The sequence below is a fragment of the Struthio camelus genome, chromosome 1, assembly GCF_040807025.1.
Source record: "Struthio camelus isolate bStrCam1 chromosome 1, bStrCam1.hap1, whole genome shotgun sequence".
Taxonomy (NCBI): domain Eukaryota; kingdom Metazoa; phylum Chordata; class Aves; order Struthioniformes; family Struthionidae; genus Struthio; species Struthio camelus.
Window position 1 is genome coordinate 79,723,010 of NC_090942.1, and position 25,136 is coordinate 79,748,145.

A 25,136-nucleotide genomic window follows, 5' to 3' on the forward strand; every position below is an offset into this window, starting at 1 on the left:
GGATAACCTCAGCTATAACTAGGCACAACTATTTAAGTTTCAGGAGAGACCACATTACCAACCATCTCAAAGCAAAGGTTTAGTTACTAGACTATGTATGAGATCTGGGGAACCAACACTATTACTATTCAGATAATTCCCCATTTGACCAGTACTCTGGATCAGCCAGCCAGTCTGCCCATCAGTGAGCAGGGTCATTGGGTTCCTGTCCTCACAGTTCCTTCTTACTGCAGCTCAAGCAAATTCAAACATCTTAACTTCTTTACTTACTCTGTGTGTTGGACACCTGTGCTGGTCCCCTATGACTCTCTGCTTGCTGATCTATTGATTGTGTTTTTAAACTTGTTAAATACATGCCTAGGTAATAAGCAGCAGCCATCTAATTGCAAAACCCAAGCCAAGCGAAAGAAAAACTCGTTACTTAATACTCCATCTGTTATGATCTAATAGATCAAAGTAACACCTCTACCTCCTTCACATTTTACATATATCTTATTTCTGCAAGTATTTTCACAAACATTTTCAATATCAGGTATCTGACAGACAAGAAAGACCTTTATGCCAGTTTGACCAGCAAGTTCTTAAAATAATATTCCTAAAGGTCATTTATCTGACCTAGGGCTAATTCTGTTTTGCACCAAGCAGCAGCTTGTTATTTGAGCAAAATCTGAGTATCTGCAGTTTCCTGTCTAGCTTTCTCTCTGATCAGTCTTCATTAGTAACAAGCTTCATTTAAATCCATTCCTTCCAGCCTCACTCATGTTTTATTTCCTATTACCTTTTTTCTCTTCTCTTCTAGTGCTTTTAGGCTTCTTCATTTGTTTGTTTTTCTTATTTTTTTCCCCATTAGCTTTCTGCCTCTGCCTCCCCTTAGGAATAGCTTTTCTTCCTTTCACCCTGTTTCACACGTTGATGCTATTCAGAACAGATAAGGGCCTTGTGATAGAGCTCCTTTGTTTTTTGTCAGAAAGGTGCAATAGGCCTTCTATTTAATCAAAGGACATTCCAGTCCGTGGCACTCCTTAATTTTTCAGAGCAAGCTCATATATACAGCTTCTGTTATAAACAGTTCTTAATAAATTCAAGGTCAAACAGACTGCAGCTAACAGAGCTAAAGCCATATTTGACTCTAATTTCACCCATTGTTTATGCTTTTATATATAAATATTTCCACGTATGACTATACTGAAATGATTATACTCTGACTGAGGCTAATGCTACTGAAAATAGATTCTCTCTATTAATTGATAATTGGGGGGGGAAAAACCAAGGTGAATGGAGGAAAATAAGTTGTTTTTGAAGCTACAAGGGAGCATAGCTATGCAATTATATTCTGGCATTTTGCCCTGTATTCAGTGAAAAAGCGTATCTGTTTTTAAAGCTTATTACTGTTACAGCTTGTACAGCTACTGGAAACAGGCGTCCAAAAGCTTTCCCAAGAAGCTGTAGCCTATCATCTCTCCCCATCTCATGGAAGGTATAGGAGAGCAGCAGCAAACTACTGACTGTGATTCAGACAGTCTGAGAAAGGTAGGTGCAAGGTAATGCAGAATTTGCAGGTAGTTATGCTTTGCTAAGTAAAAGTTGACTGTAGAGAGATGTCGTTTTATCTGCCACTGAAGATGTGCTTATCACTAGGCAACTTTAGAAATAAACTAATGTGCACTGGCAGTTACACACCAAATTGTTTTACAGATCATGTCATTATGCATTATGCTTATACACATACAGTGCTGGAAGTACAAATTCAAAGGCCGGTTTTGAAAATTCATCTCTATATTCAATCATAGTTAAACTGTAAGTGAACTGACACTGGCTTTTGAAAATATACTTTGAATTTCTGATAGAATCTTAGTTCTTCAAAGCGTTTTATAAACCGTTCTGTCTACAAAGATGACACGCTATTAAGATCCAGGCAGCTCTGAGGCAGAAAAAGAAATCGACTATCAGGGAATAACCAATAGCTTCATTGTGCATGTAGAAGGCATTTTATCTCAAGCAACAGGGGCAAACTGCCTTCCTGTTACGAAAGAACTTAAAATGCAAGTTAGTTGGTGTCCTAAAGATACTTTTCAGCAAGCACAATAAATTTTCATTAAGATTTTAACTTGTGTTCTTTCAAACCAACAGGTTCTGGCATAATGTAAACTAGGATTCACTTTGTTATTACTTATTAAACAGCACGATGACAAAAGTAAATCAACATTACATCTCAGTACACAAAAATACAGCTGAATAATCAGACACATGGCTTCCTCCAGCCAAAAATAACCAGCTGCATTGCTTACCCTAATTACATCACTTTGGCAATATTTCCAAAGTCAGCAAGAAAACCCAAAATAAGCAATCAAATTGAGATCTTGTTTAGTACACTTAGATAAACATAGGCATTTACTATAAAATGAGAGGCAAATTCTAGGTTGAATCAAGTGGTAAAGTTCTGTAGTTATTTAATTTAAGATACGTGTTCTAATTCTGAGTTCCTCAGCTGTAGCAACAGTAATCACCTTTCTTTGTCGCTTTTGGAAGAAGTTTTTTCGTATTTCAAAGATTACACATTTCAATACACTTCATTCTCTTCTCATTGTGACTTTTGCTACTGAACCTTATACCAATTTTCTTGTAACACTGTTGTAGTTGTTTCTGCGATACACAAAGTTTGAATAAATACTAAGGAAATATAATGAAAAATTATACATGCTGTTGCTCTAGACTTGGTAAACTGTAAGACTCCTTTCGGGAGTATTTTATATGGCTGCTTTTGGGACTTATTTGATTGTCCTTAGTGACTTTTCTAACCTTTTTACATGGGAATCCAGAGCTTATGTAATTTATTATTCTTGTTATTACTGTTACTGTTTTTAAATAATGGAGTAATGGTAGCCTAAGGTTATAAAGGGGCAAGATTCACAGGCAGAGGTAATAACATTTATCAGATGAATTGATACAGATTGAAAAATGGAAAAGCTTTCAAGGGTCTTTCTTCACAAATAACTCTTCTCATATTACTTTTTAAATTAATGTGAAACAAAAAAGAATAGTAGGTATTGTAAATCTACAAGATGGGTCTGACCTTGAGTCTCGAGCTCGGGCAAACATTTAGCAAGTCTTTGTGACTCTTATCTACAGCTGACAAAACATTCTAAGATATTCAGCAAGTTATTTAGTAATACATTCCACCTTTATTACAATGCAGTGTCAAATGACATTCCAAGCAGAGGGTTGCTAGATTTCACACACAGTTACTGGGGTTTCAGCCCAGAATATCACCTGGCTCTATATGATAAAACACAGAACCCTGACCTTGAGGTTTACTGAATCCTGTAACATTAGCATGTTAAAATACCTTCCTGACTGACTGACAGCAGTGAACGGTGAAAGGCAAAACAGCTAAAAGCACTGCAGAACCTCTCTGAACCAAACCTCAGTTTTCAGGTGAGACTTACAGTTGCGTTTTTTCTTCTTCCTTCCCATTCTCTCTGATCCTATTCTCACTCTTCCTTATCACTATGAATATCATACTCCAGTTGATTGAAGGGCCTTTCTAGGGACACAGCAATACAGTAATTTAAAAGATGACAAAGTGAGAAGTGATGTCTAGGAAATATTACATGTAGAGTCCACCAGGACACAATGTCCTTAAGCAAATCAAGTTAGTAAAGTTAGTGGGCTCAACAACTATTCTTCCCCACAGTATCTCAGGATACGGAATAAAAACAGTGGTTTTACGTTTCATCAGTAAAACTGGCCATCCTGAACAAAAATCTTTCTAAAAATATACCAGAATATCAATAAACTCTGACAGTGATTACATTGATTTGCTACAAACAAAGGAGAATGTTCAAAGAGTATCATATATGCAATGACCTCTGAATTCTGGTTGTATCCCAAAACATTAGAAGAGTGACTGACCATAGGAAAAAGGAAGGTCTTTTAAGTCCTATAATTCGGAAGTGCCAATAAGTACTTTGTGCCAATAAGTATTTCCAGCCTTCAAGAGTCTGTAAACTGAAACCAGTTAACATGGAAAATGACATATTTTCAGTACGGTTAAGCTACTGGAATTTGTGGGCACGGTTCTGCACCGGTAACTACCCCTAGGCACAATTTGCAGTCATTACACATCTGACTACCTGATTTTCATGCACAGCTGGGTCTTTCCATGAGGTGACCTAATTAAATCCACCGAGCTGCAAATAAAGCTGGGCACTGCTGTTAGAACGTACAGTGGAACTGAGCTACATATTGTTAATTGTGCCAGAAGAAGCTGTGGTGAAGGAACTTTGAGTTTTTAGCCTGCAGCTTTTAAGAGATTTAAAACTAAAAAAGAACTTGAAGAGGAAGAGAACTTTGGCTATTGCCTTTCAAATGTGACTTTAAATAAAGCAACCTGTTAACTGACCAGTTGAATCACACCAAGTAAGTTATTTTTGCTATCGCTGCACATAACATATGCCCCCTGATGTTAACACTTTGCAGTATTAATTATGCCCAAGTCAACACAGACAATCAGGCCTATCCTTGAATGGATTAACTGGAGGTAATTCTACAATGTCTTTTTACTGTTAGTTTTATTGCTCTTTTCCCTTCTCATCACCCTAATACTTTTCATGATATTAATAATATTAATAAATCATAATATTAACCCCATTAATCTTCAAGTTTACAGTTCTTTTATTCTTTAACTGATGATTAATTGATCTTCTCTTCTTCTCCATACAACCTTGTTGACTGCTAATTTATCCTTTTGCCTGTAGAGAAGTGCAAGTATTTTTAGAGGTGTGCAAACATTACTCACCTCCACTTTATAAATCAAGGCGTAGGTATAGGTATGTTTAGGTATGTTCACCCAGCTTACACAGAATACAGGCCTGCTAAACTTGGTTACGTTTCAGTCACTGAACCTGTTTGACCAAAATGGTTTAGTGTTCTTGCTTAACCGAAAATCTGTTCCCTTGCTCTGGCAATACCCAGGTACAGCATAGTAATGAAGAGAGGAATGAAGGCTGCTGAAATGAAGTAGTCAAGAAAAGTGTCTCCCCTTGAACGAGTTCCAACACTGAGCCAACTCATTCACAGGAAAGAACCTCGTACTTTCGTAAAACAGTAGTTTATCTCCGGATTTTACAGGAATGATTACACAGCAGCAAGAGCAAATCTTCTTTAGCCTCTCAAGTGACTTTCGGGAGTCTAGTCAAGTGATCTGTAGAATCGCAGCAAGTTTCGTCTGGGAAATTAAGAACTGAGGAGCGCCCGTCAGAGCGCTGCGCTTTCTAGTTCTCCTGCTTCCTTTGGAAGGCGGCGGGCGGCGGGCGGCGGGCGGCGGGCGGCGGGCGGCCCTCCTCCGCCGGAACCTTCCTCTCGTGGCGGCTGTTCCCCAGCCGGCGCGGGAACGCTTTGGGCGGGGGACGCGCCGCCGGCAACGGCGGCCGGGGCGGAGCGCGGCCGTTGCCGGGCGGTAACGGCGCTGGAAGCCGGCCGGGTTCCGGCAGGTCGGGGCGCCGGGCGCGGCGGTGGTGAGCGTTGCTGAGGGGATGCCGCGGAGGTGATGGGGAGGGGGAGGGGAAGAAATGTTGCGCTCAACCGCCGCTCGAGTTGTCGTTAGTCGTAGCCTCGCCCTTCAATGACTTGTGCTTTCAGACCGCAGACCCGGCCGAGGTTGCCGCGTTACCGTTAACTCGGCGCGTCCCGTGCAGAGCGGGCCCGGCACGCCCCGCGTGGCGTTGGGAGCGAGGTCTCGGGGCTGCCCGGAGGCAGCTTTGCCCGGCAGGGCGGCTCCGTTTTGCTCGCGGCCGAGTGAAGAGGAATGCCGCAGAAGTGGAGGTTGGTGCCCCCGTACAGGGTAATGCCGTGCCTAATTGCTGCGCTAAAGGACCGCAGGTCCGCTTAACTGGCCAGAGAAAGGATGCGTTGCTTCGTAGAAATCTGTGTCCTGCCCAGCCTGATGCTCTTGTTTTTATTCCAGAGAAAACTAGCGTGGGGGAGGAGAGAAACTTATTTTGCAAGGGATTTCATTTATTTTGGAAATGCTAAGTCTTATTTCATGTTTCAGGCTGCTTGAAAAACCTCTCGATTGGCTTGTCCCAATCACACTTTTGACCTGAAATTTCAAGCGGTGAAAAGAGCACTTGTTTCGTGACTAGATGCTTAAATAAAAGTTATCTTCTTAAATAGGAAGAAAGTATGAAATGAGAAAGTGTTCTTGTGAACCCTCCCAGTGTTTGTAACGCAGACCAAGTTCCAGTTCAGCATTTTCAGGCAAATCTGGATGTTGGCGGAATCTGATCTCCTGACTGCCATGAGGAAAGGTTGTTTAAAAGCAAACATGCCACCCTTTGGTTAAATTATAATAATATGTTAGTCCGATGTAATTTTTAAGGAAACCACTATTGAATCCTAATGCCTGGGTCCTTGGCATTGGTAGGTATGCTCAGAAGTTTATTACGTCTAATTAGGTAATGTTCAAGATGTTCAATGTTCAGTGTTACAGTTAATATCTAGAACAGTCATAGGCATGGAGAAATCTTAAGTTTGCCATTTGCATCCATTTAGCTAATGTAGTTTGGTGGTAGTTACTGCCACATATTCGCACAGCTTTGGCTTCCTGGAAAGTGACTTCAAGCATTATAGAGATGATAAGGTCTAAAATGTTGGTACTGACAGCATCCTGTGATGAGATGCTTATTTTATTAATTTTGGCAAGTTACTGATGTATCAAACGATTACTAAAGTGGTTAGCTCTCTTGAGGATTATTATATATCACTGGATGGATATTTTTCAGAAAATATTTTTCAGAATAAACAAGATACACTTCATGTGTTGCTTTTGCATTGTGAACTTTCAATTCTTCCATATGTTAAAAAAATCTTATTTTCTAGATTTTTTGAATGTTTCACTCTAAATAAGTTATTGTTTTAAATTTTGAATATGCTAACATTCTTTGGATGATTAATAGAGTATTTTTATAGGATAAGTTAAAGAAGGAAGGGAGCACAAACAAAATAAATATTACAACAAGAAATGATTTTTTTCCACTTGAAAAGACGTTTTTGGGTGCATTTGCAGATCAGATCTTTGTGCGTTTTCTCAGACATGTCCATTTAAAATAAGTTATTTTGTCAGATGTTCTCCAAATTTAGGCCTGTTGCTTCCAAATTAGCTTTCAGCATGTCAACCTGAGAGCTGGCAAGAAGCTGTATGAGCCATGGAGTCTAGCAGAATGCTTGTTGGGAGGATTAGGATCTGCAGTCTCCACAACCACAAACTACGATGCGTTTCAAAGCCAAACAAAAAAAGCATCCTTATGAAAAACAAAACGAAGAATCAATGTAATGAAACTTGGGGATTTCTTATTGGTCATATTGTAGCCAAATTCTCTTGCCAGGATGCAGTACTTCGAATGTTTTAGATTTAAATTGGCTTGAGAGGGTTGTTGGAGGGAGACAGACCTAAAAGAAAGCTTCTTACACTGTGAGGTTGTTATAGCAGGATGGTGTTTTGGATCTTATCCCAATGAAGGAGCTTCGTGCAGGAAGGAGGAGTTTTATAGCAGCTCACTAATCCATACAGAACAGAGACAAAATAAAAGCCAATAAAAGATTGGTACAGTATGGATTTCAGGATGGTGAGATGAAAGTCCAGGATTACCTGTGTAAATGAATGAGATCGATTTTTGATTATTTAGGTACCATCTTTCTGTTTTTATATATTTAATATATCATTTTTTCAACATGAAGCCCAGGGTAAATGTTTCTGTGGTTTGATGGACCTGATGAAGTAACAAACACAATTGTAATGTTGACGATACCAGTTGAAAACCTAGAATAACTCCAGAGAGTCTTAATTCTGGATTTACAGTGCATAGCTGAGTATTTCTTCATTTTAACCATGCCTCTTTTTTTTTTTTTTTATTAAGTGAGTAAATAGTTCAGACTTGTTCTGCTTTCTAAGTGTACCTAGAGTTGAGATGAACTGCAGGACAGAATTATGAAATTTCCTTTAATTTCTGTGATTTAAAGAGAATTGATTGCAGATCCTTATTCATTATTTGTTTCTGCTGGGACTGTTAACATGAATAAAGCATACAAAATGATAAGATGATGATAAAAGAGGGTTTTGCAAGGAGAGTCTTAGTCTTCTGTCTTAATATTTTTAGCGCATGTGTAAACTAGCTATACTATTTAAATAGGAGTTGTTAATTGGCTTTATATTTTTAATTAGTCTTCTTTTACATAAGCACTAAATGATATCAGTTTATCTTTTGGAAAGAAGTAGGTTTTTTTTCTGTTCCCATCATGTCTGTAATATTAAGAGTATTTGGAATTTTGTAGCATAGTTTACTGCGGTAAAAACAGAGTAGTTGTTTTAGGCTAAACCACGTTTTTCTTCAGAACACAAAATGCTCTAAAATCTGTATATGTAGATACTGTTCTGAAAGCGTCTGACATCCCAGAGTGGGTTTGGTTTAGAATCCTGGGTAAAATTGGTTTTGTAGAGGGAAATTTTTTTCTTTAATGAAATGTTAAACATAACATTTTATATGTCAGTATGTTTTAGGGGAAGAACAGATATTTTTCTCTCTCAAGAATGTAAATGTTTTTGACCTCTTTAACAAACAGTAAGTAGGAGAGATTCAGCTATAGTCATGCAAACTTACTGGTACAGCGGGGTCCTGTAGTACTCCCCTACAAAAATTTGTAAGATCTCTAAGATTTTTCAATGTATAATCCTTCTTTCTTTTTGTTCTTTCTTTGGTATATGCTGTCTAAAGAGTGCAGCTTTCTGCTTCATGTGTCAGAATCTGCTGAAATTGCGAGAAAGATGAATGAATTCATGGCATTTTGTTGTTTCCATTTTGGAAATTTACAGGGCTAGCTGTTTGCAAACAGTAATGATGTATAAACGTTACAGAAGTAAGATTTAAAAAAGAATACAAACTCAGAAAAGATGTCAGATCTTAACTGGACTAGGTGTCATTTCAAGTGACAATATAGCTGATAAATAAGTTTTTATTTAAAATTCTTTCTGACAAAGCATCTTCTATATTTATATGGGCTGGTGAAATAACTAGCTAGCTAGCAGGGGGCTTCTCATGGCTACAGAAGTCCACAAACTTGATTGAACCAACCGATTATACAGCTGTGTGGGTTCAGTGGTCTTAGTTAAAATGAGTAGAAATGTTCAGTAGGAATTTTTGATACAAAGACATGAATATTCCATCATTGATCTTTAGGGGATGAAATGATTTTCTGATAATGGAAGACTTACCTGCTGTAAACAGTTTTTTAAGAAACAAATTCATTTAACCAAAATGAATCAACTTTTTTGGGAGTATGGTAAGTTTAGTCTTGAATTTAGACACAGATATTTTTCAGCTGTGTGAATAGCCGTATCTCCACTAGCTTCAAAATGGCAGTTGACTGAACTAAATGGAGCTGTGCTCGTTTACACGCTCATAATTTGTCTGCTTCATTTCTATTAGTGTGTTGCTTAACATATGAGATGAGAGATACAAATTCTAAATTCTTGATTTTAAAATATTTGATAAGAATAAATTGAAAATGCTGACAGCAATAAGTACATCTGTTTTTAATTTTGGCCTTTTTTAAGGTAGATGTATTAAGAATTCTTGACCATCCTTATTTTGTTTAGGGCTCAGAGATGGATTCATCAGAAAGATCAACGATTAGAAGTGAACAAAAATCCAGGTAAGCAGTGTTGTGAAAGTTATCTTATAAAACTATCTGTTAATGGAAGTCTGAAAAGATAATTGAAATACGTTACTGAAAATTGGATATGAGAATGGCATCATGCTTGAAAACCTGAAAGGGTCCTCTGAAACTAGTTTCTCCAGTGACCATGTGCTTCATACGCAGTTGAACTGTTTCTGAATGCTTTCCTAGAGGAAACAACTTGTGCTGAGTGTAGCAGGAAGACATGGGGGATTATCTGCAACATTTCTTTGTAGGTATTAGCAACCTTATCTACATGTTTCTTAATTGCTGTGTCTGAAGCCATTTCAAGTTAAACATTTCAGTTTTTGCAAAATCGTCTCAAGATATTGTGAAATAAGAGATTTAAAACATCCATATTGCTGGATTAACAAGAGTTAACAGTTGGTAATTTTGGAAAGTCAAGTGAATTCTAAGGTTCCGCTTAGTAATACTTTGTTTATATACAGTTATTATGTATTTTTCACTTTCTATCCTATAGCAAGAATAAATGGGAATAAAAGATGTTACTTTTTTCTAAATAAACACAAATTTGCTTCTTTGAAATCTTGCAGGTTTTCCCTTTGAAATAGTTTTTATTTTCTAGCACGTGCATATTTAGTAAATCATTGGGTAATCCTTGGTACAAGGATATATATACTACTTTTTTTTTTTTTTTAAAGTTCAATTGAAATGGTTGTTGAATAGCAGAGTATACTGATAATTGGCGATTGCCAATTTGGATCTCCGTAGAGGTTTTAATGATTTAAAGTTGTTGTCATCTTATATCTACTTAAATTAGTTATATGCACATTAACTTGTTTAAAATGGCCAGCAGATTTAAGGTACATTTATTTTATTTTATTTTATTTTCCCCAGTTTGGGGAATGTTATGAACTGCTGCTAATGCCATAATTCTTCTGTATGGAAATGGAAGACCCAATTACTTTGCCTCTTTAGTTTTGAACAAGCATTAATAGTTCATACAGCCTTCTTGAGTTAGGCATGAGATCTTCAGAAAAGATAGAAGCACTGTAGAAAATAAAGATTTTTGTTTTGTTTTTAAGAAAATTCTTAAAAAGTCTAATAAGAAAGCAACCTCGAGATCTTCTTCTGGTAATTGGAACTGGAGTAAGTGCTGCGGTAGCACCAGGAATCCCAGCGCTGTGCTCCTGGAGGAGCTGCATCGAGGCTGTCATTGAAGCAGCTGAACAGCTGGAGGTGCTTCATCCAGGAGATGTTGCTGAATTTCGTAAAAAAGTGATCAAAGATAGAGACCTGCTTGTAGTTGCGCATGATCTGATCAGGAAAATGTCACCAGTGAGTATATTTGTAACTTACAACAATTTTAGAAGTTGATGTAAGTTTTCCTTGTTATCAACTGAAATTCTCGTCAGCTTTCTGAAACTGAAAGTTTTGCTGGGACGATAATGTAATCACTGTACGTTTTGGAGAGGCAGAAAAATCCTTGTTTTTACTACAAGTAAGCACAGTCCATTTTCACATGGTGATTTACAGTTAGTGCTTTCGCCAGTGCGATGGTGGTTGTTATAGGACAGAATAGCCCTTTAGAAGGGAGAGAAATCAGGACGTTAATTTATAAGGTACATTATCTTTAAAAAGAACTATTATTTAATTAAACACTTAAAATAGCACATTTTAATTTATTTACTCCAGCAGTCCGGTCTGGTACTGTTTACTAGTGACATCAGGACTCATAACTGAATTTTGTCAGGGGTAAAATTTAGGGTGATTGAGATGATCTTTGTAGGTAAATTTTGCAACTTCAAGGTAAAATACAGGTAAAAGGTATACATGCCTATGTAAGTATAGGTAAAAGATATATTTTAGCTTCTAGTATATTGCCAAACTGGAAGTACTGTCTCTGTATTACTGCTATAAAAGTTATTATTTACTCAATATATGCTTTCTAGTCTAGTTGAAAATTGTTGGAAAAGATTACACTTCTGTCATAATAAATGCAAGCAAGCGTCTTGACTGTTAAAAGATTCTCAGTAACGTTGCCCTGAACTGAAAGAGGAATTTATAGCTCTGCTGGCTAAAACTAGAGATATCCTGAAAACAGTGGTAGACTGTGACCCTACTGATAGCCTTAGATCGCACAAACTTATCACTGCCCCAACTCGTGCTTCACTGAAGTCCATACATGCTCAGTCTCTCAACCATTGATTTTTAGGTTCCAGAGATTTTCAGACTGTATTAATAGTTTTGTCAGGTCTTCCCGTTGAAATAATTATAGCAACATACACATTGCTAAGCTGTAGGATGTGTTCAGCCCTTTGAAATACATAGGAGTTTTCTATACAGAAAAAGTATCATAACGTGTCCCTTTTGGGAGAAGTCTGCAGGAGATAGAAAGATAAGAAACTTTTTGATCTCTCGGAGAGCAAAAGAAGAAGAAAAATCTCTGGTAGTAATATTCCAGACTCTGAAACTAGGGAGTGATAATGTTAGCACGCTAACTACTTTCAAAACAAGAGAAGCATATTGAGAAGAGTGCTATTTCCATGGAGTTATACTAGTAACCATATTGGGCTTGTAAACAGATTTCTTGTACGCGTAAAACAATTTGATGAATAGGAAGCTTATACATTTTGTAAATTGTTATGTGTTCCTGTCTATTTCAGTAGATACCCTGGGTAAATGTAGCCTTAGGCAAGTGTACCTTAATGTTTGTATAGAAGTGAATGGGGGGGGAGGGATTTTAGTGTAGCAAAATACTGCAGAGATTTGCTTCATTGTACCTGTGCTACAAGCTTTCTTCAGAAAACTAGACAATATTATTTTGAGCTGTATAAATTGGAGGCAAGAGCACTTGAATAATTTGAAATTATTGTTAATATTTTTATGTATTCAGACTTCTACGTTTTATGTACTATGTGAGCTCTCAAAAACTGTTACACAACTCACCTTTAAAAGAAATGCTTTGGCACTAAATAGGCAAATGCTGTGGGTTTTCCATTGAAGGCAATTACAGTGGTGCTTATGAGCCTTATGAAGTGTTTGTCTCTTTTCTTTCTTCAGCGTACTGGTGATACCAAGCCCAATTTCTTCCAGGACTGCTTAATGGAGGTGTTTGATAATTTAGAGCAACATATTCAGAATCCTGTTGTTCTGCAGTCAATTCTGAGATTAATGGAGAGAGGCACAATGGTCCTAACTACAAACTATGATAATTTACTTGAAATATTTGGTCAGCAACAGGGTAAACCTATGGAATCTTTAGACTTGAAAGATAAGGATAAGGTATGATGAGAGTAGTAAAAATGTTCAGACTTCTCAGAAGGTGGTTGTTGTACTTCACTGGAAAATTTTTCTCTGTTTAAAGAAAACTGTCAACACTTCTTAATTTGTAAAGCGTGCTTATAAAGAAATAGCAGATAGATGATATTTCGGTGTCTGTTTATTCTGAATTATCTGATACAGTTTATCAAAGATTTCAGTAACACATTTATTAACCGCTCCCCTTGCCTCCTGGGGGCGGGGGGGGGGAACAGTTTCACTTAGATGAAGTAATTGTTCCAATCACAAATGTGACTTAATCTAGCAGGTAATTTAATTAGTTTGCTGTTCATATCTTTTCTGTAAGCTTTGCTAGACCTTGCTTTTTGTGTAAACACTTGTTTAGACCAACCCCCCCAAATATCTTCAATATCAACGATTGCCTCTTTTTTATAATAATGTAAAATAAGTTCTGCAAGTAGTAATTATAATTGTCTCTTGCTGCAGAAAAGTTTAAGAGAAGTCACTTTTGCTTTAGGTGGTCTTATGTGTTAGGGCAGCTGTATATTTTTGCAATATCTCAGTAGTGTATAATGAAATATGCATGATTTGCTTTAGGTTCTTCAGTGGGCGAGAGGCCATATAAAATATGGAGTTCTGCATATTCATGGCTTGTACACAGATCCCTGTGGAATGGTCCTAGATCCTTCAGGATATAAAGATGTTACTCAAGATCCTGAAGTAATGGTTTGTGTGATCTTTAAATTTCTACTATGCTTTGCCAAATTGTTTTCTTTTAGTCACTGCATATATATTACTTTAGGCTAGGGTCTTGTCAGATCATGCAGAGTAAATAATAGGGACCCAGATGAAGTGGCAGTATTACTCAGGAAGCCAGTTATGTTGCTGGGGCACTGTATGCCCTTGCAAACTGTTTCTTGGCAAATCGCAATCAAAATTCCCAGTTGTATGTCATAGTTTTGAAGTTCTTTGTATTATCTCAAGATAAGAATATTGCCCGCCACACAGCATTTCAAGTTCAACGTGGATTAAAAATGCGTATCCAAATTCTGTTCAGCAGTTCACTTTGTTAGTTAACTGAGGCTAGTACAAGGATTCTTCACCACCTGATGGCTTGGAGGCATTTTTTTCAAAGGCTTAAGTTGTTAGCAACTCTGGATCCTGGACTTAACATCATGTCTTATGTATTTTCAAAAGTCAAACATTTGATCAAGAGTATTAATTTTCCTTACTTACAGATCAACCTAACAGGAGTGTAATATTCTGTCATTATTACTCTTTCTATGTAAAATGCCCTTACTGGAAAAATTTACATATTTACTTAATCTTGGATTGTGACTTTTATTTAGAATAGACACATTTTTGTGGAATCATTAGTTACGACACATCAGTTTGTCTTGATTGTAACAAATCCTTAATTCAATTTAATATTGATGGTTGCTCTGTTCTTGTTTTTAAAAAAGCTGGACATATTTCAAAAGTTACCATTTTTGCCTTTTGGTTACTGAAGTAAATACAGTTTATGTTATTCTCTCCTGTGTTTAAATTTAACAGGAGGTTCTTCAAAATCTGTATCGAACCAAGTCTTTTTTGTTTTTGGGCTGTGGAGAGACTCTGCGTGATCAGATATTCCAAGCTCTTTTTCTTTATACTGTAAAGAATAAAGTGGATTTAGAACACTATATGTTGCTGCTGAAAGAAAATGAAGACCACTTCTTTAAGCTCCAGGCAGATATGCTTCTGCATGGAATAAAAGTAGTGTCTTATGGGGACAGCTTTAAACAATTTCCAGAATATGTACAAGATCTGACCGCTCAAATCTGCAAGCAGAGAAGCCCAGGTAATGTATTCTTTTAAATTAGAAAATTTGGATTATGTACGTAGCAGGATTCCGTATGTGAACAATCAGCAGTTGGCCTGAGGTGTTCACCCCCTTTGTAGCTAGTGGTAGACCTGTGCAAGATCTCTGCTTAGGAATGGCACGCAGAGTTGGAGCACCTGGCAAAACTGCAACTGGATTGCTTTCTTTAAAATCCTAAATTCTTGCAGATTTAACCTTTAATTCTGAATCTGTCTTTTTATGGTTAGTATTTGGATAAGAAGTTTGTTTATGTTTTTTTTGTCTGGACTACTCCATTCAGTATTGGGTATTACCTTATGTGAAATGTGAGATGTCAGTAAGAGGCTGGAAGAACCAAAGGAATTAACTCATGGGATCAGCTGAGTGAACCAAAATATTTATAATGTGATTAAGCATAGAGTGGGAGAATGAAATCTGAAAATCTTCAAGGACGTAAACAGTACACCCAATAGCATTTAGCTTTACACAGGACTAATGGGGATAAAAACTGAGCGTGAGAATACCGCTTTCTGACAATAAAATAGAAGAGGCTGTGGAATCTTTTTTTTGTGAGAGTGAATGCCATTCTGTACATGGCAGTTGGTATTAGAATGGGAAATAACTCCATATGTATGCTGTAGGTAACAGTTCTGCCCTGACAGGGAACTAAATTTTACCAACTACATCTCTTCATTCACTTTTTTTTTTTTTTTCTTCTTGCATCCTGTGGTCTCTTAACTCATAAAACCTCTTAGGAGTAACAGTAAAGAGTTTTTATACAAAAAAATGGGGAAAAATGACAACTGTATGCTGAAAGGAGGGAGATTTTTTTTAATGCTCTCCCAGCAAGGACAGTTCTACTGTGGGCTATCCACAGAGTTGAGGAAAATAAAGAGAAAATTATTTTGGGAAGAATATTATTTCACAGCACTTCTTGATCTACAAGGTCAGTGACATTGTTTTGACTAAAATTCTTCCAAAGTGGTGCATAGGAAGAACCTTCCCCTTGCCCTCCCACAAAGGAAGATTGCAGGTGAGTGCCCGAATTATGCAATGATTTCTGTAAATGGATTAAAACTACATTTAGACCAGATGAAGAGGTTTTTTTTTTTGTTAATGAAGGCTATAAGAACCTAGCAGAGTGTCTAGGTTGCGGAAAGCTTGTCTGCCATTCAGACACCTAAAAATAAGTTGGGTTGCAATACCAAACACTGAAACAGTCAACCTCAGCCTGCTAGTTTGGCCTTTGTCATACTGCTGTTGATGGATGCACTAGGTCTAGAACCTATTGAATTTGGAGTATCCGTTTTACTGCAGAGCAGCCATTGATCTCAAAACAGCATGGAAGATATATTGAATTAACCTCTAAATACAAAATAAAAAGCAATATTATTACTGGAAGTGACTGCAAGATCATGCTATAGTGCTACCAATGTACAATCACTCTTTTTCATTCAGTGGGATTACTCACTGGCATAATACTTGGAAGAAGAGGGACTTAGTACTCTGAGTTCAAAATCTTCTTGATCTCATTCAAAAGTCAAGAGCCCAACAAAACTGGACAGCTGCCCTTTAGTTACCCAGCTGCCAGGTTTCACTTTTTCATGTTTCCTTATGTTTTGTAACAGCAAGCGTCTCTGGACTTACCTGCGAGGAATGTTTTTTAATCCTTGTTTTTTTCCTACTCAGAAACTTTCAGTGATTTCTTACTGTCTGTAAAAACACTTCTTCAGTAATTCTATTTTCAGGCTAGAGCTTATTTACAAACTAACGAGGTATAAGAGAGCATTGTGAATTTAAGCTTCATGTGTCTCAATCCTTCTCGACAGACTGCTGAAAATTTTGTTTTCAGGTTCCTTTAGACGAAGTTAGTCTGCAATGCCACTCTGCCTTTTGTCTGCTAAATACAAGAGTAAATTGCCTGGCTGTTCTTGAAAGCAAGCTGAACACTGAATTTCTGGATAGTGCTTTGCATTAGTTTGCTTGCTTTCTTGCACAGAGTAGTTCACTAGGTTTAATAGTAGAGAAAACTCTCTTGTAAAAAAAGCAGTACAAGAAGTTTGTCAAAACGGTTATTTCAAAGAAGTACAACCTTGCTGTTCTGGGGACTTACAAAAAGGTACAATCTAACTTTCGGATGCTAACTCTGCTGTTCCTGTCTCTCACCCTCTCTAGATGCTGATCGAGTGGACAGCACAACACTGTTGGGTAAACCACATAAATATTTTCTTAGAAAAGCTTCGTAATCTCTAGCAAGGACATTAAAATGTCTTTTATTTTACAGAGTAATTAAATGATTATTATGCAGAACCCTGACTTGACTGTGACAATATGCTTAGCAGACTCTTTATTTACTTTCTCATTTCTTTCTACGTATTAACAGATAACTGGGGGCTTTCAGCTGTCAGTAAAATAATAAATGACATAATGGAAGAGCTCCAGCAAATGTGCATTAACCTGATCAGCATGAATCATTTTTTAATCTAAAAAAAAAAAAGTAATGGACACTTATATTACCTTAAACTCCCAAACATATATGGCTATTTTGAATATTTTTCCTTACGAAGGTGTAGAAAAATGAATGCCAAATTTAAGCACATAGTACTGAGGATGAGTTTTTTTGTAAAGCGTTGTTTAGTTGTCCTTGTGATACTTGCTAAAGTAGCAAAATTTCACTTTTTGAAGAAACACTTTAAAAAAAAAAAAAAAAAAAAAGGGCTGAGACTTATGGGCAGGTGTAAATTCCAAAATTACTTTTGTATTCCAATTAGATGTTAAGTGTCTCTCTCTCTCTCAGAGGAGTCTCTAATCCCTTTTTCAGTGAAGTATAGTTGGGTATCAGTGAAGAACAAGAACAGCTTGGTCCAATTCCATGTAATATACAACTCCTTTACTAACTTATCCAATAATACCTTCCTTAAAAGTAGGCTTAGCACCTATTTTACTTGTATTTTGGAATACGTAAAAACGAAAAAAATTAGAATGATTCCTTAGTGCAGATTTGCATAATACTCCCCTGCCCCCAAATGTGGATTTTTTAGGTGATGGACATCCTGATTTTAAAGGCATTTCCTTTTCATTCATTTTTACTATTTTGCTGTTTCTATTTCAGTAGTAGTTTGTACCAGGAATTCTGGTCCCCTGAATAAGGGACCCAGACTCTTTAATGAAATATCTCACTTGTGAACTTGACAGGCACTATCACACAAAAGTAAAAATCATTTCCTTCTAGTTTTCTTCAAAAGGCAGCTGTAAAAATAACTACTTCCTGTTTTATATATTAGTCCTAGAACTCAGTGTTGGGAGAAGTTTGAGATCATTGAGCTAAGGGCACAGACTTTCAGTAGAGGTTCGTGTAGAAATTCAGAATCCAAATACAAGAACTTCAGTGCAACAGCATGGTGTTTTAGTATCGGATGCTTGTAATAAGAAGTACACAAAACACATGTGAAAGAAATATTTTAATGTTGCTACATACAACTTTTTTTCCTCTCCTTCCACAGGAACTTCGTGTATGGACTGTGCTAAAAGGAAGTTAGGAGAAAATGGCACTGATCCTCCTAAGAGAATCAAGCAATCAGATAATGGTATACCCACTGTTTAATGAAAAAACACAAAAACTTTTTGAAAGCAGATGTTTTACATGAGCATGGGAAGTTTTGAGATATTTCCATGTTTTTAAGTGGATTAAAAATTGCTTATCTTAGCATTTTCTTATCTAGGGATGTAAACGGGGAACGCACGTCAAGTTTGAGAGGCATACTAGTTGTTCTCTATAGACAGTTCCATACTACTAAAACTGTATGTGCCGAGTTATTTAGAAGCAGATGCAAGTTTTATCTGCCTGTGCTTCAAGCCAGTTGGAAGTCCTGAGACTGTTAGAATAGCACTGAGCTTGAATCAAGGCTTTAGTTTGGGTAGGGTGCTTTGAAGTCCCACAGGACATGACTGTTGGCATACCTGAAGTTATCTGTTAGTGGCTTTTAAAATGTTCTTCAGCTGAATCTCTGCTGTACTGCATTTAGGCTGCTGGAAGTTAAAATCTTCAGGGGTCTGTCAGCACAAGCTGTTTGCAAGATTTAGATCTAGAACTATAAGGTGTTAGGAATTGTTTTTCTATGTATGTTTATTGAACCCACTTCACAATAACGTGCTTGTATTTATGCTTGTAGCAGAAGTATACACTTTCATCTGTCAGTTTGTTTAAACATGAGATCACGTGGGGGAGAAAAGGATGTAATGGAAGAATACCAAACAAAGACATACAGCATGTGCATTGGGACTTACTGACCTATTTGCTGTTTAGTTGTATGGACATGTCCTAGTGTTTGAACTGTAGGATATGCTGCCAACATCCCAGAAAGCGCAGGTACTGAATAGCTTTAATGCAGCAGAATTAAAGCAGGTTAGTATCTAATTATGCATCTGTAGATGATTTCTAGTGTGAAAGTTTGACTTCAATGCAACTTCTCAAATGCTTAGTCACCCTGATAAGCGTTTCTCCAAGGTAGTTACTTCACCTGCCACTGAATTAATGTCAGCACTACCCTGACAGACTGACTTACTGCTCCAGTGGCTAACACCAACACCTGAGATCCTCTGAAGTTTTCTTATCAGCTGCCTCTCACCATAGTGTCTGCAGGAGAGCATGTCCAGGGCCCTTCCTGTTCTGATACTGGCATGTTCATACCTGAAGGTTCTGGAGGCTGCCCCAGTCAGGCTTCTCTAATTCCATCCCCTGTAGACTTGATCTGTTTGGTGTGCCTTCTGAGATCACACTGATTAAATGAGGTTTTGCATGGAGAGGACGTGCTAGAGCTGTCAAATGACCTTTCTGCCAGACTTCCAGCAGGTATGTGAACTCTTCACTCCCATGCCACAGAAGCAATTTCTGCTTGTTCACCAGTATGTATGCATGCAAAATGAAATGCCTGACGATGAAGTGAAGGCTTCTTTCCAGACTGATTACAACTGAGATAGTTAGATGTCTTTCTTTGTAGGGTGGGAAGCCTTTGTTGCTGTCCTGAAGTAGGCAAAGTTCTGAAGATACTTTGCCTCTAGCTAAGCAGTCTAAACAGTGCATGTTCACTGACTCTTCTGTCTCAGAATACTCCAGGTGTCTTTCAGGATCGACAGTCCATACTTGGACTTTAGTGTATGACAGAGCTGCTGAGGAGCTCAGCATCAGGTCTTGAGGGTTTGGCTGTGTTTTATGAAGTTAAAAAGCAAAAGCAAATGAGACTGTATGTAGGCATACTCCTATCCTCCTTTTGAGAAACTGTATTTATGCCTTACATCACTTCTTTTAAAGATTAAATCTGTTAGCATTGAGTACAGCATTACCTGCAAGATTCTAGCCTGTAAAATTTGCTTTTCTAGTCAGCCTAAATTGGGTATTTTAGTAAGTGTTAAGTGAAGTTGCTGTTTTTGACGCTGATGTATCCACTTAGAAAAATGTAAGTTGACGTAAACTGCAGCTCCGTTCATCTGATGGATTTTGCTATTATATTGTCCTTTTTTATGACCCTGATTATTGCAATTGTTTGAGCCCTTTCCTAAAGTCATGTAGCACTTTATCTATCGTATGCCTGGGATTGGATTTACATTAGGAAAATCTCATCCCTGCCCTTTGGTCCTTAGGATCAGCTTATATCTAGCACTGGGGGGGTTCTTCAGTTTTGTAAACACTGCTGAACTGCAACTTGTACAAGAGCCTTTCCTAACCGAAGTGCCATGTTTTTGCACTCTGAAAAGCAGATGAGTAATCAATTTGTTTTTATTCATAACCTACACTAAGGAGTACACAGAAATTCCTCCTCTGGGCCCCTCAACCTCCAGTCAAGGAATTGCTATCTTCTACGTACATTTCAGCCATCTTATGAACAGCATTGCCTTGCAGCTACCTCAGGGATTAAAATATAATCAAAAGGGACAGAATCTGAAACTCAGCTGTTCCCTTTGATTCGTGTTAAATGAAAAAGTGACTTGTTTAAGGCTCTGTTCAAATTGTTACCTGAATAAGGTGAAAGAATTAACCGTACAACTAGAGATTGTAAGTGACATATTTGTTAGGCATGAATTAAAATAAATCTACAGTAGAACTATTTTTAAATGGGAGTAAGATAGTTACTGAACACAGTCCTGTTGACCATTGTCACATTTTGTTCAAGCTGTGAAATTAAGTGGGCAGGGTGTCTACACTATCTTAATAAAATATTTAAATCCAAGCGGGCTGTTTTTGTATACCAGTTAATATGTACCTCTTACTTTTCTTTACAGACTATTCTTTACAGTATTTTTCTATTTCAGCTGGGTATTCTTAGTGAGTGAGTGGCTTAAAAAACAAAACAAAAATAGAACTATACTCATAATAAACAGGCTGGCATGGATCAAGATCTCTGTGGAAAATGCTAGAGGCTGTTCTTTATTCATCCGTCACACTAATATACACGTTTCCACCTCTGTCAGTGGATGCTGAGGTAAGGGACCGATACTAAGTCATGATGCATGTTCAGAGTAAGTAACTTTATTTAAAGAAGTGTGGCAGCAACATTAGCATTTAATAAACATTCATCTATTGTTAAGTGGAGATGTTTATGTTATTAACTTGTTCCTTCGGGAATATTTTATCTACTGTTCACATATGAAATTACTTGCTTATGCAGTAGCACCAGATGTCCAGTGTCATTCAGTTGGGTACAACAAGCACAGTAAGATGAACACATTACAAGGGATAAGCTTAAGTCCGGTGCTGTAAAGGAAGCTAGTATGTGAATATAATGCAATTGTTTAAACAAACATGAAAGAAGCAAAACACCCCTAAAACTCATTAACGTATACCAAAGTGAAGCACAGGCAAGATTAGCTCTCTGAAACAACATTCTTAACCAGCTTCGTTATCTTTGCTTCTTAGAGGAAGCACAGGTATCAGTTATCACAACAAAAGCTGACTCTACTGGGACAGCTGTGGTAGAACAGTCTCAGCTGCAAACCAATATAAGATACTTTACTCCAAGGTTGCTACCTGTACAGCATCTGACTCGCACGTGTTTTGTTCTTCCCACTTTTGTGTGGGATAGAATACTTTAAAGGTGAAGTTCTTCCAGGTTATATCACTCCTATGGGGAAGAAGTGTCATGAGCTTTGGTAAAACTAATTAATATTTTCCTGAGGTTGCAGTGGAGCACTACAGTGGTATTAAGCATCCCAAAATCACGTGCGACAGCAGCGAGACTGCAATACCTTGTCCTGTAGAATAGGAAATACCTTATCTGAAGTATCTGCAGCTGCCACAGAGGAGAATTTTTGAAATGTGTTGGCAACATGCTGCAACTATGGCTAAACAAATTATTTTTTTCCTTCTAAAAAAAATGCATGAAGTCTAATTCTTTGTAATAGCGTGTATTATGTGAACCTGTGTTTGTTTGCCTTCAGATAAAGAAACAGTTGAACAGAAGGCTTCACTTATCAGAATATATGCACGTCTAAAAAGCTTTGGCTCTCATTTGTAACAAAATTGTAGCAATGAATACGAGTCGGTTCTTTCAGAATTTTAGAAAACTGCTTTGTTTGAAAGATAAACATTTCTCTGTCAATCTTTAATACCACATTCAAACTCAGACTTGCTATTTTCACATGGCCCTGAAATCATCCATGTTTTATTCCAATCCAGAACTGTGCTTGTTTTTCTCTCTCCTTTCATGGTCATCCAGGTCTGGATACAGAGTAAGATCCAAAGTCAGTACGCGACTGAACATATAGTCATCATGCTGAGAAGAAGGATCACACAATTTAGGACATTTTTGTTACTTGAAATAAGCATTTCATAACTGTCCATGAGAGTAAATAATAAGCTTGAGTCAGCCAAAGGGATCTAGCCAACTCATTATTTGTGATGACTTCAGAACACAAATAAAGCGGTTCAAATCCAACAGCACAGTTATGTACATAATGATTAGCTGTAGCAATTCCTAAGACGCAAATCAATACTTTAACAAAAAAACGGTTTGTGTTATCTAACAACATTCTAAGTAGTAAATTAATTTGTTACCTCTGGACACACTCCAATCAATGCGTCTGCTTTGGAATAAAACTCTTCCTTTAAAGAAATAACTATCATTTGAAGCTGTTCATGTGCCTGGTCTCTAATGAAACTCGATACCTTTGTAGAAAAGCCAAATGTTTCAGTAAGTTAGTTCTGGCAGACTTAAACCATACCATAATTACTGTAATTAGGGAATGATGCAGAAGGAACTGGATTACGTTAGCAGTAAAATTCAGTAATTCAGTTACGAAATAAAACAGTCTAGAAGACAGCTACTTCGCATGTTCTTAACACAAGCCCTCAGATTTGCCCCTTTTAAAAAATCTGTATGAAAACAATCATTCACTCCAATGAATAAGGTTACAGAAAAACGTCAGTGCCAATGAAAAATATTTTACTTAATATGATTTGGAAGGTAGGTGAAAATTCCTGAGTAAGAAAAGAAAAGTGAAAATAGCTGTTATTGGTTATATATTAAGATGTTAAACATACATTATTTTGCTGCAAGCAGTGCAACGTTTTTTTTATTGATCGATCTGCAATATGAAAGACACAGAAATTCAGCTATAAACTGGAGGCTAAATAAGACAATGCCCCACAATGGAAATTAAATGCTGAGTAAAGAAAGACTTGTATTTAAGTTAAGATTTTTGACTGTACAGTTTTATCTGGTACATGTAATGCATTTAATCAGTTACAAAATTAACTTTCATTTAAGCTGTTAATTTAGAAGGTGTAATTAAAGTGTTGGAAACTGCTTTAGTAAATCCTTAAACTGAAGAAAGGGAAAGAATACTGTTCAGTTCTAAGCATATCAAATTCTCTGGATCCCACCAAGTACTAGCAATATATATTTCCAAATGGTAAATTATATCAAGTATATCATTTTGCTCACTTGCACTGTTTAATTCCTCTGTCTGAAGATTTTGATGCTTTCCAGTAATAGGTCATCTTACAGATAAGGAAACAGATATGAAAGAGCAGGGAAACATTATTAAGTTAATTTTTCTTGCAGAGCATTGCCATTTTGATTTTGCTCATACTGCAATTTAATACATTTGGCATACATGCTTAAAGAATAGTCTAGCTCCTAACAAGACCTAGACAAATGTTCAAGCTAATTAAGTAATTTCCTAGGAAATCACTGATTTGTCACCAACTGAGTCATGTAAGCCGATTCTCCAGCTATATTAGAAATAACATAGGCCGTATCACAGGTTTCATGCTCCTTGCTGCTCATGTAAGAAAGGCAGCCCTTTTAGCAATCAAGTCCCATCCCCTGCCCCAACCCCTCACTGGAAGCATTTTATTATATTTTATATTTTTACTATAAATTGTACATATAAAGGAGTATAAATTATATTAGGGGAGCAGAAGATAGGAAGAGAACTGCAGAAGGCACTAAGTCAAATAAATAGGAATTTTTGGGTAGTGGCTATGCTTAATCCGTTATGCTTAATCTGTAATAAATAGATAGAGGCATCTTCAGCCGTGAAGATTACAAAACAGGCAGAAGCCCAATTCAACTTCATAACAAGAAGCTCAGCGGAACTGCCAGATTGGACTGGTGCCAAGAACTGAACTAAAAGCTCAATGCAGACTCCTAAGGCAATTTCAGGGTTAACACTAACGAGTAATATACTTGGAGTTTGACAGCTCTTTGACACAGAAGAATATTAATGGATGTAATTTTGTAAGTACATACTAGACCAGCACTTATGTTGATGTACTGTATTTTCTTGAATATACATCTTACAAACATACATTATTGTTACTGATGCTTCAAATGAAATATGATGCTCTCAAACCATAAAAATATTACAGACTGAAAGTTACAAGCCTAGAAACTGTTCAGTCAACAACAATGCAAGAGCTAATAAGAGTGTCTTTTGAAAACACTTAAGTTAGCGTGGTATGACTGTGATTTTTACCTGAGGTAAATTGATCAGATTCATGATAGGTTTTAATTAAGAAACCAAGTTGCATAACAAATTTGAGGCTATTCTTTGTTTATAGCATTCTGAAGAGGAATGCTGCTTAGTATTTTCTCAGGTGTAAAGTGGACAGCTCTTCCGCCATATATGGCATTAGAGCCCTCAGCTTCTTAAAAAACTGCTAGGGGTCAGCAATCTCTGAGAAGGAATTCTATCTGGGAGGCACAAACAAGGCACCTTCCTCAGCTCTCTACTGTAGAGGTACCCTCCAAGCAAACCCTGGTACTTCACACAGTGAACACTGTTAGAAAAAACATCTCATTTGTTGTTCATAAAACTGCTT

At 37.1% G+C, this 25,136-nt stretch overlaps 2 protein-coding genes across 12 annotated transcripts in view; one reads left to right on the plus strand and one right to left on the minus strand.

Moving 5' to 3' along the window:
* The first annotated feature begins 3,197 nt into the window (after positions 1-3,197).
* FAM118A (family with sequence similarity 118 member A) lies at positions 3,198-24,615 on the plus strand. Of its 10 annotated transcripts, none has more exons than XM_068951981.1 (13): positions 3,198-3,435; positions 4,975-5,098; positions 5,641-5,823; positions 9,653-9,708; positions 10,779-11,031; positions 12,757-12,978; positions 13,573-13,701; positions 14,530-14,815; positions 16,991-17,023; positions 18,319-18,402; positions 19,560-19,667; positions 21,095-21,294; positions 22,528-23,730. In XM_068951981.1, exons 4-11 carry the CDS (start codon positions 9,662-9,664, stop codon positions 19,595-19,597), a joined length of 1,092 nt encoding a protein of 363 aa, XP_068808082.1. In that variant the 5' UTR covers positions 3,198-3,435; positions 4,975-5,098; positions 5,641-5,823; positions 9,653-9,661; the 3' UTR covers positions 19,598-19,667; positions 21,095-21,294; positions 22,528-23,730. The 10 variants fall into 10 exon arrangements, with proteins under 10 accessions (XP_068808082.1, XP_068808106.1, XP_068808130.1 ...); XM_068952005.1 differs by having other exon boundaries at positions 13,573-13,695; positions 22,528-22,744; XM_068952029.1 differs by lacking the exon at positions 19,560-19,667 and having other exon boundaries at positions 21,125-21,294.
* Positions 19,331-25,136, minus strand: part of SMC1B (structural maintenance of chromosomes 1B) — a 37,452-nt gene continuing 31,646 nt past the window's right edge. Inside the window, exons 24-25 of one of the 2 annotated variants that reach the window (XM_068951954.1) lie at positions 22,866-22,976; positions 19,331-22,584 (exon numbers count right to left, since the gene is read on the minus strand). In XM_068951954.1, coding sequence (XP_068808055.1) covers positions 22,474-22,584; positions 22,866-22,976 — 222 coding nt within the window. In that variant the 3' untranslated portion in view covers positions 19,331-22,473. Of the gene's footprint in view, positions 22,585-22,865; positions 22,977-23,750; positions 23,811-25,136 lie in introns of those variants that run through there. The other variant, XM_068951960.1, reaches the window with a different exon arrangement.